Raw genomic sequence first — 18,078 nt, 5'->3', positions numbered from 1 at the left:
TCTGCAACCCTCCTGCCCCCAACAACTCACTTCAGTGATTCCCAAAATCAGATCCACTTACCAGGGGCCTCTTCTGTTTGCACTTCACCAGTCTCCAAAAGCTATGACTGCTAGGCTCCTCTGGGGTAGAAAAGAGTTCCTGGCTACATGCATCTCTGACCTTCAAGTCATTCTCTGCCTCTGGGTACCTCTCCCACTCCAAATCCTCATCCAAGATTTCCTCCTCCTGGCATGGTCCATTCTCAACTGGCACACGAGCCACTGAAGTATCCACAGGGGCCTTCGTGATGGAGGTGGGGTCACTGCCAAGTATCGCATCCAGCTCTTTGTAGAACTGGCAGCTCATGGGTGCAGCACCAGAGCAGCAGTTTGCCTCCCGTGCCTTGTGGTAAGCATTCTGCAGCTCCTTCACTTTCACCCTACATTGCAATGTGTTCCACTCATGGACCCTTTCTGTCATACATCGTGAAATCTGTCCATAGGTGGCATAATTCCTATGACTGGAGTGCAGCTGTGACTGCATAGCCTTCTCTCCCCAAATGCCAATGAGTCCAGCAGCTCGACATTTCTCCAACCAGGGGATCGCCTGGTGCATGGAGCAGGCATGGTCACCTGGGAAGATGCGCTGAGACCATTGCATGCATCACCAAGCAAACAGGAAGGGGACTTTCAAAATTCCAAAGGAATCTATGGGGTGGGGATGATGGTTGGTCACCTGAGGGCAGGGCAGTAGAGTTCAAACTGATGACCAGAGAGGTGAGAACAGGCCTTGTGGGACAGCTTCTGGAGGCCACTCACAGTGCTACAATCAACCAGGGTGTCTACATTGCCACCGTGTTGCTGTAACACTGGCACAGAAAGCTCTACGCCTCTCGTTGGGGTGGTTTTTTTTAAGCACTACAAATGCGCCATTTCTATGCACTAAGTGGCTTAGCAGTGTATACACCTCAGGAGTTACAGCACAGAAAGCTGCTTTATTGCACAGAAACTTGCCAGTGTAGACAGGGCCTTAGTCTTAGCAGGTGACTAGCGGGGGGAGAGGGGGAAATAAAGAAAGAACTTGACACCTTAAATGACTGCTTCTTGGAGCAGCTAGTCCTGGAAGCCGCAACTATACATATAGAATGGTGGAGTCTAAATTAGCTGTTACCACTTGTGACAAAATTCCTCCTCTATCTTGGTGGGTTCTGCACTTATTGGTGGATTTTTGCTAGCCTCATCTTCTGCTAGCCCAGATCTTCCTGTGTTGGATCAGGAGTTGAGAAGTTTTGGGGGGAACCCGGGCCTGCCCTCTACCCTGGGTTCCAGCCCAGGGCCCTGTGGACTGAGCTGTCTAAAGTGCCTCCTGGTACAGCTACAATTCCCTGGGCTACTTCCCCATGGCCTCCTCCCAACACCTTCTATATCCTCACCACAAGACCCTCCTCCTTGTACTCCTCAGTCATCCAGCAGCATACCCTCTCAACTCCTCACAAGCACACCACAAACTGAAGTGAACTCCTTTTTAGATGCAGGTGCCCTGATTATCCTGCCTTGATTGGCTGCAGGTGTTCTAATCAGCCTATCTGCCTTAATTGGTTCCAGCAGGTTCCTGATTACTCTAGTGCAGCCCCTGCTCTGTTCACTCAGGGAACAGAAAACTACTCATCCAGTGACCAGTATATTTGCCTCTACCAGACTCCTGTACCCCACTAGTCTGGGTCTGTCACACACTCAAGAAAGAGATCTTGGAGTCATTGTGGATAGTTCTCTGAAAACATCCACTCAATGTGCAGTGACAGTCAAAAAGGCAAACAGAATGTTGGGAATTTTAAACTGTGGCCATGGGGAGCAGCGAGCAGCTGTGCAAATGTAAACAAATGGTCTGGCAGCCTGCCAGCAGATTACCCTGATGTACTCCACCGCAAGGTGGTCTGGTGCCAAAATTTGGAATATGTGTGTCATCTATTGCCCTCCACAGTTAGGGAAACCTATTTCTGCAAAGCCATCCACTATTTCACGCACATTTCCCAGAGTCGCGATCCTTCGTAGCAGGATGTGATTAATTGCCCTGCACACTTGCATTAACGCAGCTCCAATGGTCGACTTCCTGACTCCAAATTGATTCGCAACTGACCGATAGCAGTCTGGAGTCACCAGCTTCCACACAGTAATTGCCACATGCTTCTTTACCAATAGGGCAGCTCTCATTCTGGTGTCCTTGTGCTGCTGGGGTGAGCTTCACACACAGTTCCAGGAAGGTGGCTTTCCACATCTGAAAGTTCTGTAGCCACTGCTCATCATCTCACACCTGCATGATGATATGATCCAGTCAGTGCTTGTTTCCCAAGCACAAAAGTGACCATCTATCCTATGCAGCTGTTCTGTGAATGCCAAAAGCAATTTAAAGCTGCTCCTATCCATATCATGCAGCATGTCAGGGAACTGGGACTCTTCTTCAGTTAGGAACTTCGCGATTAACTGCACTGCCATCCATGATGTTTTCACGACAGTTGTAAGAGCACAGGAGAGCAGTGCGGGATCCATCCCTTCTCACAAAGATGCCAGGGTGCATAGCAAAGAAAGTCATTGGAAAAATGCCGCGAAAGAAAGACAGAAGCCCATGGAATGCTGGGACATAAAGCAATGCATCACGGGACATTGAGCCCAGTCCCAAGATGCGTCGTGATCTGCTCTGCCTTCCCACAACACCTAGCAACAGAAAGTATCGAGCTGGACTGTGGGACAGGTACCCCCATTGCATTGCTCACATTGTCGACAATAGTGCCACAACTGCGGAAGCACTCTGCCAACAGAGGGAGTGAGTGTGAACATGACATTCCGATTTTTATTATGCTGATTTTTGAGTGTCAACATCACTTTTGTCGACAAAAGTTGGTAGTGTAGACGAGGCCTCAGTCGACAATCATGATTCTCCTTAGCAGACAAAAACCAGCCAAACTTAAACTAGTAAGGGAGGAGTGGAAAACACAAAACAAAAATCCCCCACTGCTATGAAGTGCAGCAGAATGATTGGGAGAGAAACAGCAGTGGTAAATATCTGTGTAACGCTGCAGTGGAAAGTTATGTTGGGCAGCATTTGTTCAAACAAATGGCAGCTGAGACATCCAATGCATTTGTGGCAGATTCTCACACACCTGAGTGATCATCTCTCTGGTACCTGGGTTGATTTTGGGCTGTAGGACTGATTTATACAAATATATGGTTGAATCCTTGAGCTGTGCAATATATGTAGGGCAAATCAAACTCAAAAAAAGAATATTTTGAATTTCTGTAATGTGTCGTCAGAGAATCTCAAGGCACTTTACCAATTATTAATTAACTTCCACCATACCACCTTGAGGTGAGTGAGTAGATATTATTATACCCCATTACACAGCTAAGGAATGGGTGCCAAAAAGTGAGGGCTGGATTTGGCCCTATCCAAACTACAGTGAAGTCTTTCCATTGACTGTTTGGGGATCTGGATCCAGGCCCATATTTGCAAATAGGAAAGGGGGATAAATTCATCAAATCTACTCATTTATAGTTTGCCCACCTCTAATGATAAGGAATGCAGTACAAACAGAATATGCGACCCAACAACTGTACACAGGAGTAAGAACATCCATCCTTGGTATAGACCAATGAACCATCTTGTTCCAAATCCTGTCTGACTGCAGCCAATTTCAGTGTATCCAAATGATCATCAGTCATCATTGTGACACTTAAATTACTGCATTGCATACTTCTACAGCAATAACTGAAAGGAACATAGATTTTCTTACTTTTGGATTGTAAAATTCTCTTAGCTCACATATTTATTAACAGAGCCAGATCCTGTAGTTGTTGCTCCGAACTCCTGAAGACTGCATTGTAAGATTTGGCCCATGATTCTCTTCTTTTAAATGTAATATATATATTTTAGATTCTTTTTTAATGATGTCCCCAAAGACTCCAATTGACTTCAGTGGAATTTGGATAAGGTCTTACATGCAAACAAACTTAGTTTTTTATGGATTTGTTTGGTCTTTAAAATTATTCAAAATACTTTGTCGCTATATTTCCCATTTGCTTAGAACTGGGTTGGAAACACTATAAAGCTGGTGATCAGAGGAAATATAAACAAACCTATGCAAAACTAAATTAAAAATAGTATTTCATCTACTCTTAAAGCAGAGAAGTTCTGAACTGTGGAATATCCATCAAAACCACTTTCACATCACAAACATTTAAGATTCCATTGGTAATGCAGGACAACAGCCTTGAAAAAATTTATTAACCTAGCTAGTGGCACAGCAGAAAAGAGAATGTTTCTATTCTGTTCCAAGTTAAGTTTGCAATAATTAAAATATAGCACTTGCATACCTCTTACAAAGGGATGAATGCTAGTACGACCTCTGCTCAGATAACTATAATGATGTGCGTGACAAAAATCTAGATGGATAGATATGTCTGTCAGCACAGTATGCAGCATAGTTGTAGCCATGTCAGTCCCAGGATATTAGAAAGACAAGGTGGGTGAAGTAAAATCTTTTCTTGGACCAACTTTTGTTGGTGAGAGACAAGCTTCTTCAGGACCTGAAGAGGAGCTCTGTGTGGCCTGAAAGCTTGTCTCTCTCACCAAAAAAGTCAGTGCCGTGACAGGTTCAGTCACAGAGACTCCCTTGGGACTGTCACCTGATGTGCTGAAACTACCTCCAGAACCCTATCTTGTTGAGCCAGACATGCTAGCCTGCTGCAACACAGATCCAGGGTCTGAACTATGTCCCCAAAGCTGCAGACTTAACTGAGAACAGCTCAGCAAGTACTCCTGTTTCCAGCACCCAGCCACCCAGCTCCCAATGGGATCCAAACACCAAATAAATCCATTTTACTCTGTATAAAGCTTATATAGGGTAAACTCATAGATTGTCCACCCTCTATAACACTGATAGAGAGAGAGATGCACAGCTGTTTGCTCCCCCAGGTATCACTTACTTTGGATTTACTTAATAAAATCACTTTTGTTTATTATAAAAAGTAGGATTTAAGTGGTTTCAAGTGATAACAGACAGAACAAAGTAAGTTACCAAGCAAAATAAAACAAAACACGCAAGTCTAAGCCTAATACATTAAGAAGCTAATTACAAGTAAATCTCACCCTCAGAGATATTCCAATAAGCTTCTTTCAGACTAGATTCCTTCCTAGGCTGGACCAAATCCTTTCCCCTGGTATAGTCCTTGTTAGATCCAGCTCAGGTGGTAACTTGGGGATTTCTCATGACTGACCCCCACTTTGTTCTGTTCCGCCCCCTTTTATAGCTTTGGCACAAGGCAGAAATCCTTTTTCTCTGGGTCCCCACCCCTCCTTCTAAATGGAAAAGTACCAGATTTAAGATGGATTCCAGTATCGTGCAATATGGTCACATGTCCTGAGACCCCTAGTCACTATTTTTCCAGGGCTGGCTTGCACACACTCAGGAAGGTTTGCAAGTAAACAGAGCCATTCACATGTGATTGATTCTGAAGCACCCTTAGTAGCTTCCACTTAACATGTTTACAACAGTAATACAAGTTTATATCTTATTCTCCTAACTCATAACATAGAAAAAATATATGCAAACAAATAGGATGAAAACACTCAGTAGATCATAAGCTTTGTAATGATCCCTTACAAGAGACCTTTTGCATAAAGCATATTCCAGTTACATCGTATTCACACTTATAAACATATTTTTGCAAAGCATATGGAGTGCAACGTCAGAGGTGCAATAAAAAATATTGCCTCCCTCCCCCGCTTGTCTCGCTAATATCAACGGAGTAGGAATTCCTTGAGCGGAGCAGATTCAAGGCCAGAGTGCATCAACACACTCAAATAAGATCTCAGTAGAGACCTTAGGTAGAGTCTCAGTACTCAGATACTTAAACAGCTGGATCCTTTGCTGCTATAAATTGGAGTTGCTCCATTGACCTATTAAAAATACTGTATATTGAAATTATCTTCACAGGGACTTATTTTGTGCTACAACTGTTACTATCTTTGTCCATAGCAACTGTTCTAGATAAAAGGTTGCCAAGTGTTATGGATTGTAACCTCTATTTTGCAATTGTTCAGCACTTTTCTGAAATGTTCTTCTGTAAGACAGAAGTTTTCTAGCCTTGTTGGGGAGGGGAAAATTTAAAAAGGGCAACATTAGGTGGCATAGATGAAGGGGAAAAAGTCATGAAGTATAGAAATTAAAGTTGTAACAACGATGAGTCACTCAGCCACATTGTGCATAGGTGGTGTTTACTAATCTTGTTTTTTTCATATTTAGCTTACTACATTACTGCATGTCTGATCAGTCCTGCTTCTTTTGAATTCAGTGACAAAACTCCTACTGACTTGAATATGGAAGCTCATCTTAATAAGGACAGGGACTAGATTGGGACTTTAGAAACCTGGGTTCAATTCCTGGCTCTGCCACCGCTTTGCTGGGAGTCTGTGGACAAGTCACATCTTGCCTTGTGCCTCTGTTTCTCCATCTGTAAAACAGGGATGATAATACTGATCTCTGTAAAGCACCTTGAAATCTATGGATGAAAAGCACTAGATAAACAATGTGTAGTATTATTGTTAAAAAGGAAGGAGCTCCTGCCCTGAACTGAATGTACACTGTCAGTTAAACAGGACTGGCACTGTGGCCAAGTTAACATTAATAGATATATAACATTGTATGCATTTTGGATTTATTTCAGGAGTAAGTGATGATGGTATTGTGGCACTTTGGGGGTTTTGCTTTGCTGAAAGACAACAGAGGGATATGCAATACTTAAGAAAATGGCTGAAGAGATGATTAATCATAGAAAGAGTCAGCAAACAATCTGGCAATACTCCAGGTCTGGTGAAGGTCATAAATGATCTGGAAAAAGGGGTAAACAGTGAGGTGTCTACTCAAGATAGTTAAGTCCCAAGCAGACTGCGAAGAGCTACAAAAGGATCTCACAAAACTGGGTGACAAAATGGCAGATGAAATTCAATGTTGATAAATGCAAAGTAGTGCATGTTAGAATACATAATCCCAACTATACATATAAAATGATGGGGTTTAAAGTAGCCGTTACCACTCAAGAAAGAGATTGTGGAGTCATTATGGATAGTTCTCTGAAAACATCTGCTCAATGTGCAGCATCAGTCAAAAAAGCTAACGGAATGTTGGGAATCATTAGGAAAGGGATAGATAATAAGATAGAAAATATCCTATTGCCTCTATATAAATCCATGGTACACCCACATCTTGAATACTGCATGCAGATGTGGTTGCTACATATCAAAAAAGATGTATTGGAATTGGAAAAGGTTCAGAAAAGGGCAACAAAAAATATTAGGGGTATGCAACAGCTTCTGTATGAGGAGAAATTAATAAGACTGGGACTTTTCAGCTTGGAAAAGAGACAACTAAGGGGGGATATGGTAGAGGTCTGTAAAATCATGACTGGTGCGGAGAAAGTAAATAAGGAAGTGTTATTTACTCTCTCGTAACACAAGAACTAGAGGTCAGCAAATGAAAATAGTAGGCAGCAGGTTTGAAACAAACAAAAGGAAGTATATTTTTTACAAAATGCACAGTCAACCTGTGGAACCCCTTGCCAGAGGATGCTGGGAAGGCCAAAATATAAGAGTTCAAAAAAGAACTAAATAAGTTCATGGAGGATAGGTGCATGGAGGATGGTGTCCCTAGCCTCTGTTTGCCAGAAACTGGGGATGAGTGTTAGGGGATGGATCACTTTATGTGATTACCAGTTCTGTCATTCTCTCTGGGGCACCAGGTGTTGGCCAGTAAACAGGATACTGGGCTAGATGGACCTTTGGTCTGACCCAGTATGGCTGTTCTTATGTTCTTAAACAAAGCAGATGTAGGAGGACACAGGGATGTTGGTGAAGAAGTTTTGACTCCAAAATTTCTGATCTTTGTAGCAAATTCAGACACTGAAAACAAGTATTTTCATACAGTGTGAGGACTTCAATCTTGAAATCATTCAAGAGTAGGAAGTTGTGGTTTAGCCAGGAACTGAAAGTCAAGATAAGCAGAAGGATTGGTGTGGGTGGAAACAAGTATGTAGAGCAGGGGTCGGCAACCTTTCAGAAGTGCTGTGCTGACCCCGGCATTTATTCACTCTAATTTAAAGGTTCGCGTGCCAGTAGTACATTTTAACGTTTTTAGAAGATTTCTTTCTATAAGTCTATAATATATAACTAAACTATTGTTGTATGTAAAGTAAATAAGGTTTTAAAAATGTTTAAGAAGCTTCATTTAAAATTAAATTAAAATGCAGAGCCCCCTGGACTGGTGGCCAGGACCCGGGCAGTGTGAGTGCCACTGAAAATCAGCTCGCATGCCACCTTCAGCACGCGTGCCATAGGTTGCCTACCCCTGATGTAGAGCTTGGTGTTGTTGCAGAGAATTATGTCCATGATTGAAGGTGTTAATAAGATTGCTGGAGAAGCTCCTCGAGATCTTTTCGGTGCTCCATAATAGAGAGAGAGAGCTGTAAAACCTTCATTAGACATGAAAGAACAATGTTTGTTGAAGTATGATTCTACAGTGTGTCCATGAGGCACTGGCTTTGTGATCAGGGTGCTCAAACATAATAGTGTAATTTTTGATACAAGTGTACATTGATCATTAATGTCAAGTAGGATCAGGAAAGAGAAATCCAAGATCAGGGCTAAGAACATATAGCTAATACTCTTAGCCATCCTCTGCATGAACATTACAGATGTAGGCAAGTTAATATATTCCCACCTTCCCCCTTCCCTCCAATAATGTCAGTATTTCAAATGGAAATTTCCTGTTCACCTTGTTTTAAAATGTTAATTGTTTAAGGGTTTTTCTTTCTTGTTTTAGTAGAAAATGCACTTTTCTATGTTAAGAATAAATAAGTTTGTCCTCCTTAAATAGCTATTATCAGGTCCAAATTCAAACAATACTTTAGGTCAGGGGTCGGCAGCCTTTCAGAAGTGGTGTGCCGAGTCTTCATTTATTCACTTTAATTTAAGGTTTTGCATGCCAATAATACATTTTAACGTTTTAGAGGTCTCTCTATATATCTATATCTATATCTACACATATATGTCTAAACTATTGTTGTATGTAAAGTAAACAAGTTTTTTAAAATGTTTAAGAAGCTTCATTTAAAATTAAATTAAAATGCAGATCATATCAGTTTAGTGCAGTGGTTCCTAATCTTGGGTGCATGCATCCCCCAGGGCAGGGCCGGTGCAAGGATATTTTGCCACCTAGGCGAAACTTCAACCTTGCCCATTAGTTCATTGAGGGGCAAATCCCCAACAAGCCTTTATAGACCCCAGGGGCCAGCCATGCCCAGGGGCTGCTCCCCAGACCAGGTTCCCCCATCCCTGCCCCTGGAACTCCCCTGGAGGGTGCACAACCCTCCTGCAAGCCCACCCAGGTGGCTCCCGCCCGGAGTCCACTCACTAGCTTTGCCTGGCTTGGGCCACTGCAGCTGCTCAGCAGGGAGGAGCCACCTTCTGGAGGCGCCAGAGATCCAGAGCATCCTGTTTGTGGCAGCAGCGAGCCCCAGCCATGGAGGAGCTGGCATGGTGCAGGGGGGCAGCAGCCCTGCAAAGGCGGCGGTGGCACTGCTAGTGGGGAGCAGCTGCGCCCTCCCACTCCTCCTGCCCAGGCTGTGGCCCGGCTCCCCCTCCCCCGGCGGCACCTGTAGGCTGCAGTGGATGTATGTGGGCACCAGCCCCCATGCGCCCCTGGCTCCCCCCTCGCCTAGGGTTACCATATTTGAACAATCAAAAAAGAGGAGAGAGACTTGCCCTATACCCCATCCACTCCCTCCCACTTCCCACCCCGATTGCTCCGGTCAGAACCCCCAACCACCCCCCGCTCCTCGTCCCCTGACTGCCCCCTCTGGTCCCTAACTGCTCCCAGAACCTCACCCCCTACCTAGGCCTCCCTGCTCCTTGTCCTCTGACTGCCCCCTTCTGAGACCTTCCCGCCCTAACTGCCCCCCTAGGACCCTACCCCCTACCTGTGCCCTGACTGCCCCAACCCTTATGAACACCTCTGCTCCCAGACAGTCCTCTGGGGACTCCCACCCCCCATCCAACCACTCTCCACCCCCTGACAGGACCCCCAGAACTCTCAGCCCTTCCCCTGCTCCCTGACTGCCCCCCGGGACTCTCTTTACCAGGCCCATGCTGGTGAGACGCTGGCTCCACGTGGAGGCAAAACTCCACATTGAGTGCTGAGGTAGCGGAAGGGGGGGAGATGTGGGAGGGGCAGGGGCAGCAGTGGCGGCGGCTCACGCTTCCGGGAGCTGCAGAACCTGAGTGCGGTGAGGGGGCAGCCAGGGGGTGTACTTGCCTGGGCTGCGACCCGGTGCTCCTCCCGGGAGGGACTTCTGCAGTGGAGGTATGCTGGCGGTGGGCCTCATGCACCCCCCTCCTCCCAGCTCACTGCGCTCAGGCTCTGCAGCTCCTGGGAGCGTGAGCTGCCGCCGCCCCTCCACAGCAGGTCCCGTGCCCTGGCAGCTCACACTCCCAGGAGCCACAGAACGAGCATGGTGAGCGGGGAGCCAGGGGGCGCGCCTGCCGCCAGTCTGGGTCCCGGTCGCCAGCCCCACTTCACTCAGCCGGCCGAAACCCCAGCTGGCAGCCGTGTGCCAGGCAAAAATCGGCTTGCGTGCCAAAGGTAGGTTGCCAACCCCTGCTTTAGGTTTTGTTTTAAAAAATCTTTTTGAAAACCTAGGACCAGTCAGCATGACTTAACATGTTTTCATTGTTTTTTTGTTTTGTTTTTTTTAATTTAAACAAACAATTCCTCGCTAAGTGTTACAGCCTTGGTGTAGTGTAGTGCATGGCCCATAGGCTGGATTTGGCCTACCAGCCATTTTAATCCAGCCCTCGAGCTCCCGAAAGAGAGCAGGGTCTGGGGCTTGCCCCACTCCAGCTGAGGAGCCAGATCAAGGCCGCTCCATGCAGCTCCCGAAACCACGACATGGCCCTCCTCTGGCTCCTATGCATAGGGGCAGCCAGGGGACTCCGCTTTGCACACTGTCCCTGCCCCAAGCACCATCCCCACAGCTCCCATTGGCTGGGAACTGCAACCAGTGGGAGCTGCAGGGGTGGTGCCTGCAGCTGGTGCAGCGTGCAGAGCTGCCTGGCCATGCCTCTGAGTAGGAGCCGGAGAAGGGACATGCCACTGCTTCTGGAAGTCACTTGAAGTGCCACCTGGAGCCTGTACCCCTGACCCTCTGCCCCAGCCCTGATCCCCCTCCAATCCCCTTGATCCCAGTCGAGAGCACCCTCCTATATCCCAAACTCCTCATCCCTAGCCCCACCTTAGAGCCCTCACACACATCTCATTCCCCTGCCCCAGACCAGAGTCCTCTCTTGCACCATGAACTCCCCATTTCTGGCCCCACCCTGGAGCCCACACCCCCAAAAAGAGCCCTCACTCCCTCCCACATCCCAACCCCAATTTTGTGAGCATTCATGGCACACCATACAATTTCTATTCCCAGATATGGCCCTTGGGCCAAAAAGTTTGCTCACACCTGGTCTAGTACTCGAGAACCTGTAAGTGACTAGAGACTTGCTATTGCAGCTGAAGTTCCACTTTTGTTTGTTTATAGTGTGTTCACACTTGTGGCACTTTTAGTGGTATTCGGAGCAGTGCACTCTGGACAGCTATCCCACAGAGCACCTTTCTTTTTTGCCACTAAGACTTGTGGGAAGATGGAGGGGGTGGTGGGGCATCCAGGGTCCTGTCCCAGTGCCCCATGATGCATTGCTTTGCATCCCAGTGCTTTCGTCCACATTTGGCCCCATCTTTCAACCATTTGTGTATTGCACGCTCTGCCCTGCAGGAATGGATCCCGAACTGTTGACCAGTATGCTGCTCACTCTGACTAACACGTCATGAGTGGCAGTGGAGTTATTCCTGTAGCCTGATTTAGGGTGTACTGATGATATTAATTTGGATAATATGGGAATTAAATTTATTAATTTAATTATTAATATTAATTAGTATGGGTCTTAGGCTCACCAATCTGTTTGATCAGAAGATAAAAGTTCTTGTCCAAAATCAGGCTCCACAGAATTTACAAAGGACCCTTGGGGGGTATGACTGGAAGCTCACAATGAGACAGATATAGCCTTAAAGACTGCTTATTAAAATCAATAATAGTAAGTAAATGGTAAAATACCCAGAGTTATAAAGTTAAAATTACATTACTGCTATTCAAAATATACATATACTAATATAGTATTATATGCAACAAAGCTTTGGTTAGTATACTCACACCCTTCCTTGATAACCTGGTTGTAAGAGACACAGGACCAGCCTTGCAGTTCAGGTTTCTCAATTCTTGAGTGAGGGATGCAGTGCTTAGAAGAAATCTAATGCTAAGAGCTATCAAAACTAAATTAGGATTTACTTGACTAACTTGGAGTACTCTCTCGAGGTGGGTTACCTCTTTTATAGGGCAAAGTGCCAGAAATCCTTCATCCTAGGCCCAAATTTCATTCCTCACCCACAAAATGTTAGGGTATGCTTTCGCCATAGGCTAGTATGTATGCGCATATTGTGACAGGTATGTACGCACATCAGTCTCTTGTGGTGTACTTGTTAAGTCTGTGGGTACAACACTGAAAAACTCCCTACACCATTCTCCATTGTCTTTCATTCTAGATAAAAGGTCATAGACATAGATGTGGGTACTTATCTGTTTAGGTAACAGGATATACATCAACTTTGCTTTCTGAGTAAAAGGTCTTAATATAGATATGCTAACTTCGCCTTAGCTTAACGTACAGGATATGGCCTGTAGGTCTCTTGCATTACAGCCAAACTTACTTTAATATAAATCCTATAAACCTATTACAATAAACCAAATACTTAAACTATGAGAAATAGATATATGGTTAGTCCTATAGGCTATATTCCTTAAACTACAAAGGCAAGAAGAGAGCAACATTGATCTCACCATGTGTAGTAGCTACAACACAAGATTGCTTGTGGCATTCACAGTGGAACGCTGCTTTTGGGCTTGGGAAACAAGCACTGAATGGTGGGATCACATCATCATGCACGTCTGGGTTGATGAGCTTTGGTTGCAGAACTTTTGGATGAGGAAAGCCACATTTATGGGACTGTAAAAGCAGCAAAGAGTCCTGTGGCACCTTATAGACTGAGAACTGCCCTGCCGTTGGAGAAGCTCATGGCTATTGCACTGTGGAAGCTGGCAAATCCAGACTGCTATCAATCGGTCGCTAACCAGTTTGGAGAAAGTCTACCGTTGACGGAAGTGTGCAGGGCCATTAATCACATCCTGCTCTGAAAGACCATGACTCTGGGCAAAGTGCATGACATTGTGGATGGCTTTGCACAAATGGGCTTTCCTAACTGCGGAGAGGCGATAGATGGCATGCACATTCCAATTCTGGCACCAGACCACCTAGCCACTGAGTACATTAATCACAAGGGCCATTTCTCAATGGTTCTCCAGGCACTTGTGGATCACTGTGGGCTTTTCACAGACATTAACACAGGCTGTTCTGGAAAGGTGTATGATGCACGCATCTTTTCAAACACTGGCCTGTTCAGAAAACTGCAAGCAGGGACTTTCTTCCCAGACCTGAAGATCACAGTAGGGGAAGTCAAAATGCCAATTGTGATCCTGGGAGACCTCGCCTACGCCTTATTGCTGTGAGTATACACATGAGCCACAAGACCCTAAAATGGTGAGTATCCATAGGGGCAGGTAAATCACTCTTACTGTACCAGATCCTGCTGCACACTGGGCACGTGGCTCTTGAGGAGAGCCAGCACTGTAGGGCGGGCCTGAAAATCATTCCTGTACCCACACTTTCCACAGGATGGGATCATTATGGAAGATACCTCGCTGCTGAGGATGAGCAGGGAATCAAGGAGGATCTTCTTCAAGACTGCGGCTTCCACCCTGGCTCTGGCCCCTATGCAGCTCGCCTGTGTGCAGCAAAGGTCCCCCTACCTCTCCGTGATGGCGCAGTGGCACAGGAAAGTTACCATTAGTGGCGCAACAAACAAAGCAGCTCTGCTGAAGAACATACTGGGCAATCTACTGCCACATCTCCACTAGAGTTTCCTGGAGATCTGAGGGAGATTCCTGTGAAGTGAGGGAGTCAATCAACAGCCTGTTCCACTGCTCAGATTAGGCATGCAGTGGGAGACAAGCCTGCTTTCTGCAACCCTCCTGCCTGCAACAAATCACTTCAGCAATTCCCCAAATCATATCCACTTACCAGGGGCCTCCTCTCTTGTTTGCGCTTCACCAACATCCGACAGCTGTGACTGGCTAGCCTCCTCCTGGCTGCATGCATCTCTGACCTCCGAGTCATCCTATGCCTCTGGGTCCCCCTCCACATCCTAGTCCAAGATTTCCTCCTGGTTCAGTCCACTTTCGACTGGCACTAGAGCCACTGAAGTATCCACAGTGGTCTTTGCAGTGGAGGTGGGGTTGCCGCCGAGTATCGCATCCAGCCTTTTGTAAAACCGGCAGCTCATGGGTGCAGCACCAGAGCAGCAGTTTGCCTCCCTCACCTTGTGGTAGGCATTCTGCAGCTCCTTCAGTTTCCCCCTACACTGCAATGTGTCCCAGTTATGATGCCTTTCTATCATGCACTGTGAAATCTGTCCATAGGTATCATAATTCCTACTTCTGGAGTGCAGCTGGGACTGCATAGCCTCCTCTCCCCAAATGCCGATGAGGTCCAGCAGCTCGACATGGCCTGCGATCCCCTGCTTGGAGCATGGCCACCTGGGAAGATGCGCTGAGACCATTGCATGCATTACCAAGCAAACAGGAAGGAGACTTTCAAAATTCCAAAGGAATTTATGGGGTGGGCATGATGGTTGGTCACCTGAGGGCCGGGCAATAGAGTTCAAACTGATGACCAGAGAGGTGAGAACAAGCATTGTGGGGCACCTCCTGGAGGCCAATCACAGTGCTGCAATCGACCAGGGTGTCTACACTGACATCACGGTACTGTAGCCCCGGCACAGAAAGCTCTACACCTCTCGTTGGAGTGGGTTTTTTACAGCGCTGCAACTGTGCAGTTTCTGCACACTAAGTGGCTTGCAAGTATGTACATGTTGGGAGTTACAGTGCAGAAAGCCGCTTTACTGCACAGAAACTTGCCAGTGTAGACACGGCCTCACAGCGTTAACACACAACAGTGCTCTCTGAGTGGCGCTGTAACTCTGCCAGTGCAGACATGCCCTGACTGTACACTTTCAGTGCCCTTATTAACAAGTAAGTAAATAATATACCTATTGAAAAGACTGTTCAGCTTTAAAAGTTATTTCGGTGTCATAATTGAATGCATTTTTAGTAATACTGGCAAGGAAATTTTTCTTTTCTTTTTACTAGGATGTCCTGATCCTGCAAACACTTTTTTGTGTATTGGCTTAATTTTACACATTTGAATAGTTCCATTGACTTCAGTGATACTACTCACATGCTTAAAATTAAGCTTATGCTTAAATTATCACAAGATTGGGGTCAAGGCTTTTTATAATGACAGTTTCCCTTCAAATACTGCAGATTTTAGATTGTGTATACAATAGTCTCAGCACTGGAAAGCAGAAGGCAAGATTTGTTGATTGCAGCAATCTAGCAGGCAACCAGTTAATATTTTGCTAGGTTTAAATTATGTCAGTGCCATTATGGAGTGGGGGCAGGCACATAAGTTAAACATGACAGCACTTCAGCAGGAAAATGTTGACTCTGTGGGTGTAGGGGTGGAATTGTACTGTGTAGAGTGGCTGTCCTGTCTCAGCCCGTGCTCCCTTGCACAATACAGTGCCCAATCCATGTTGAATTCCAGGGAGGCGGGGTGGTATTTTGCAGGGCTGGGAAAAGACAGGATGATGCTTCCCTTGCCAGACTCCCCCTCCAACAAGGAATCCCTGGATTTTCAACCTCTGTCTGCAAGGAGGAAGAGAAGCTGAGACCTCCCTCACTTTCAAGACTCTGCACAGCTCTGTCCTGGCCTACACTCTCCGCTTTTCTATCCTCCCTTTCATGTTCCCCCCTTCTGCTGCAAGAGCTCTTCCCAGCTGCTTCTCTAAATGTCACTTCTATATCTTCAGTGCAAACCTTTACACTTGAAATGCCCTCTCTCCCCAACACGCTTTAAGTAACCTTTCCCTTCATTCAAATCCTGAGCTCCTTAGGGTAGGAATTGTTTCGTCCTTTGTATAACGAACAGCACCAAGCACACTGATGGAGTTCAGTAAATACATGTGTATGGAATATTTTGCAGCGTATCCCCAGCACTAATCATATGACCAGTTGCAATCAATCTTTTTACACAAGCCCTATGTGCTTACAGTGAACTTAGGCAAATCCTCTGACCCACATTACCACAATATCTGTTTTGCGTATTTTAAAGGAATTTCTCAATGTTCTTCTCATTCCCAGAAGGAAAAAAGCAACTGAGTAAAAATCTTTCTTAAAAATGACTTCCCAGCCTCTTGCATTCTTTCCCATTCACTCATTTGGTTATATGGGTTAAATGTTATATGCTGATAGTTCTTCACAGACTGCAGTTAAACTTCACTGCTGTCACATCCACACATTAAAACTTATGAGACTCTGGCACAGAGTTTAGTTCTATGAGATTTTTGAAGGAGTTACACATTTATATGTGCGGGCAGAATTTGGCCCCAAATTACTGTTGTTTCACTCTCTCATTTGCTGTGCTGTTTTGCCCACCCTCAATCCTCTCCCAAAAATATTCAACAGGGTGTGGCCAATTTTAAATCTGACTTTATATGTTTTGCTCCAAAATACTTGTAATAAGTTCGAATTCCTCTGTTTTTCCTTGTTCAGCTGATAACATGGGATATCGTTTCAATTGAAAGAGCAAGGAGTCCTTGTGGCACCTTAGAAACTAACCAATTTATTTGGGCATAAGCTTTCGTGGGCTAGAACCCTCTTCATCAGATGCATCAGTTGAGTTAGTAGTTAGCTCCTTGCCTGTCTTTGCCATTACACCATATTATGCATGACCGTAATTATTACTCACCTCAGCTCAGGGTTCACTGTTGTGATGTAATTATAACACCTCCCGAGGATGACTTCTTGCAGATTTTTAGTGGTCCCTCTGCCTTTCCACTGTAGCAGCTGCCTGCTAGTCTCTTTCGTTTCGTTTGCCAGCAGCACAGCGGCCAGCACAGCAACAATTGTCACTATCAGGACCATGATGATCACTAAAAGGATGGTACGCCGCCGTGTCTTGGAGGACCTGTTTTGCAAGGGCATCGTAGATGAAGTGTGTGAACAGCAGCAGCAACTGCTCTCCCGGTCACGACAGAAAAGTAGCTTTTTAATGTGCCCTACGGCACTTCCCCCCTTCCCCTCTGCCTTCACACGCTGACTGACGTGGAAGCTAACAGTGACCTGCTGCTTGCCGGGCTGAAATACCACACGGAAAACGGAACAGCAGTATTGATTCAGGCTGGAGCACAAATCTTACACAAACCAGTGGGATGGTTTATGCACATTTGCAATCTGATTAGCAGCATGTGTGACATTAAAGAATGTAGCAAAGATAGCATAGTGTCCTTGCCTCTGATAGTAGCCTGTCTCTGATGTTTCAGAGGAAGATCATCTCCCGCTCATCCCCTCTCTACAACCCCCTGCTCCCCACCATACATGCAATATTGTGGGCAGACTGGGCAAAAAAGAAGTGGAGATTATTTTGTGACTTGAAGCGGGATGATTTGCTAGTCTTGTAACTTTTATTCAAGCTACTACAAAGTGAGTGCAGATAGTTTTGTTGCTCTTCAGTGTTTAATCCTCTCTTTTTAAGCTATTTTGCCTCAGTGAATTCCACAAGTTAATTGTAGAGTGCCAAATCCTGAAGTCCTTACTTTGGTGAAGCTCTCAGGGAATAGAAGTTTGTCTACAGACAGAGCAAGTAACAACTGTGTAAAAATGGTCCACAGCTGTCTGTATTTAATTTTGGAAAATCATTTCCTCAATTTTAATTTGTGTCGCCTTACTCTTGTGAGCACTTGATTGACCCGTACTTTGCCATTGATTATTTTATATCCT

General features: G+C 45.5%; 1 protein-coding gene across 3 annotated transcripts in view; it reads right to left on the bottom strand.

Annotated features, from left to right (window-relative positions):
- The window catches only part of CD38 (CD38 molecule), a 44,899-nt gene extending 27,458 nt beyond the window's left edge, over window positions 1-17,441 (bottom strand). Inside the window, exons 1-2 of one of the 3 annotated variants that reach the window (XM_030564801.1) lie at window positions 17,048-17,441; window positions 6,403-6,486 (exon numbers count right to left, since the gene is read on the bottom strand). In XM_030564801.1, the coding sequence (XP_030420661.1) occupies window positions 6,403-6,486; window positions 17,048-17,283 (320 nt within the window). In that variant the 5' untranslated portion in view covers window positions 17,284-17,441. The remainder of the gene's footprint in view (window positions 1-6,402; window positions 6,487-17,047) is intronic. The other 2 variants (XM_030564800.1, XM_030564802.1) reach the window with 2 other exon arrangements.
- Window positions 17,442-18,078: the final 637 nt, after the last annotated feature.

Source organism: Gopherus evgoodei, chromosome 5 (genome assembly GCF_007399415.2).
Source record: "Gopherus evgoodei ecotype Sinaloan lineage chromosome 5, rGopEvg1_v1.p, whole genome shotgun sequence".
In the NCBI taxonomy this organism is placed as follows: Eukaryota; Metazoa; Chordata; order Testudines; family Testudinidae; genus Gopherus; species Gopherus evgoodei.
Note: the sequence above shows the minus strand (reverse complement) of the source record. Positions and strands in the feature narration are given on the sequence as shown.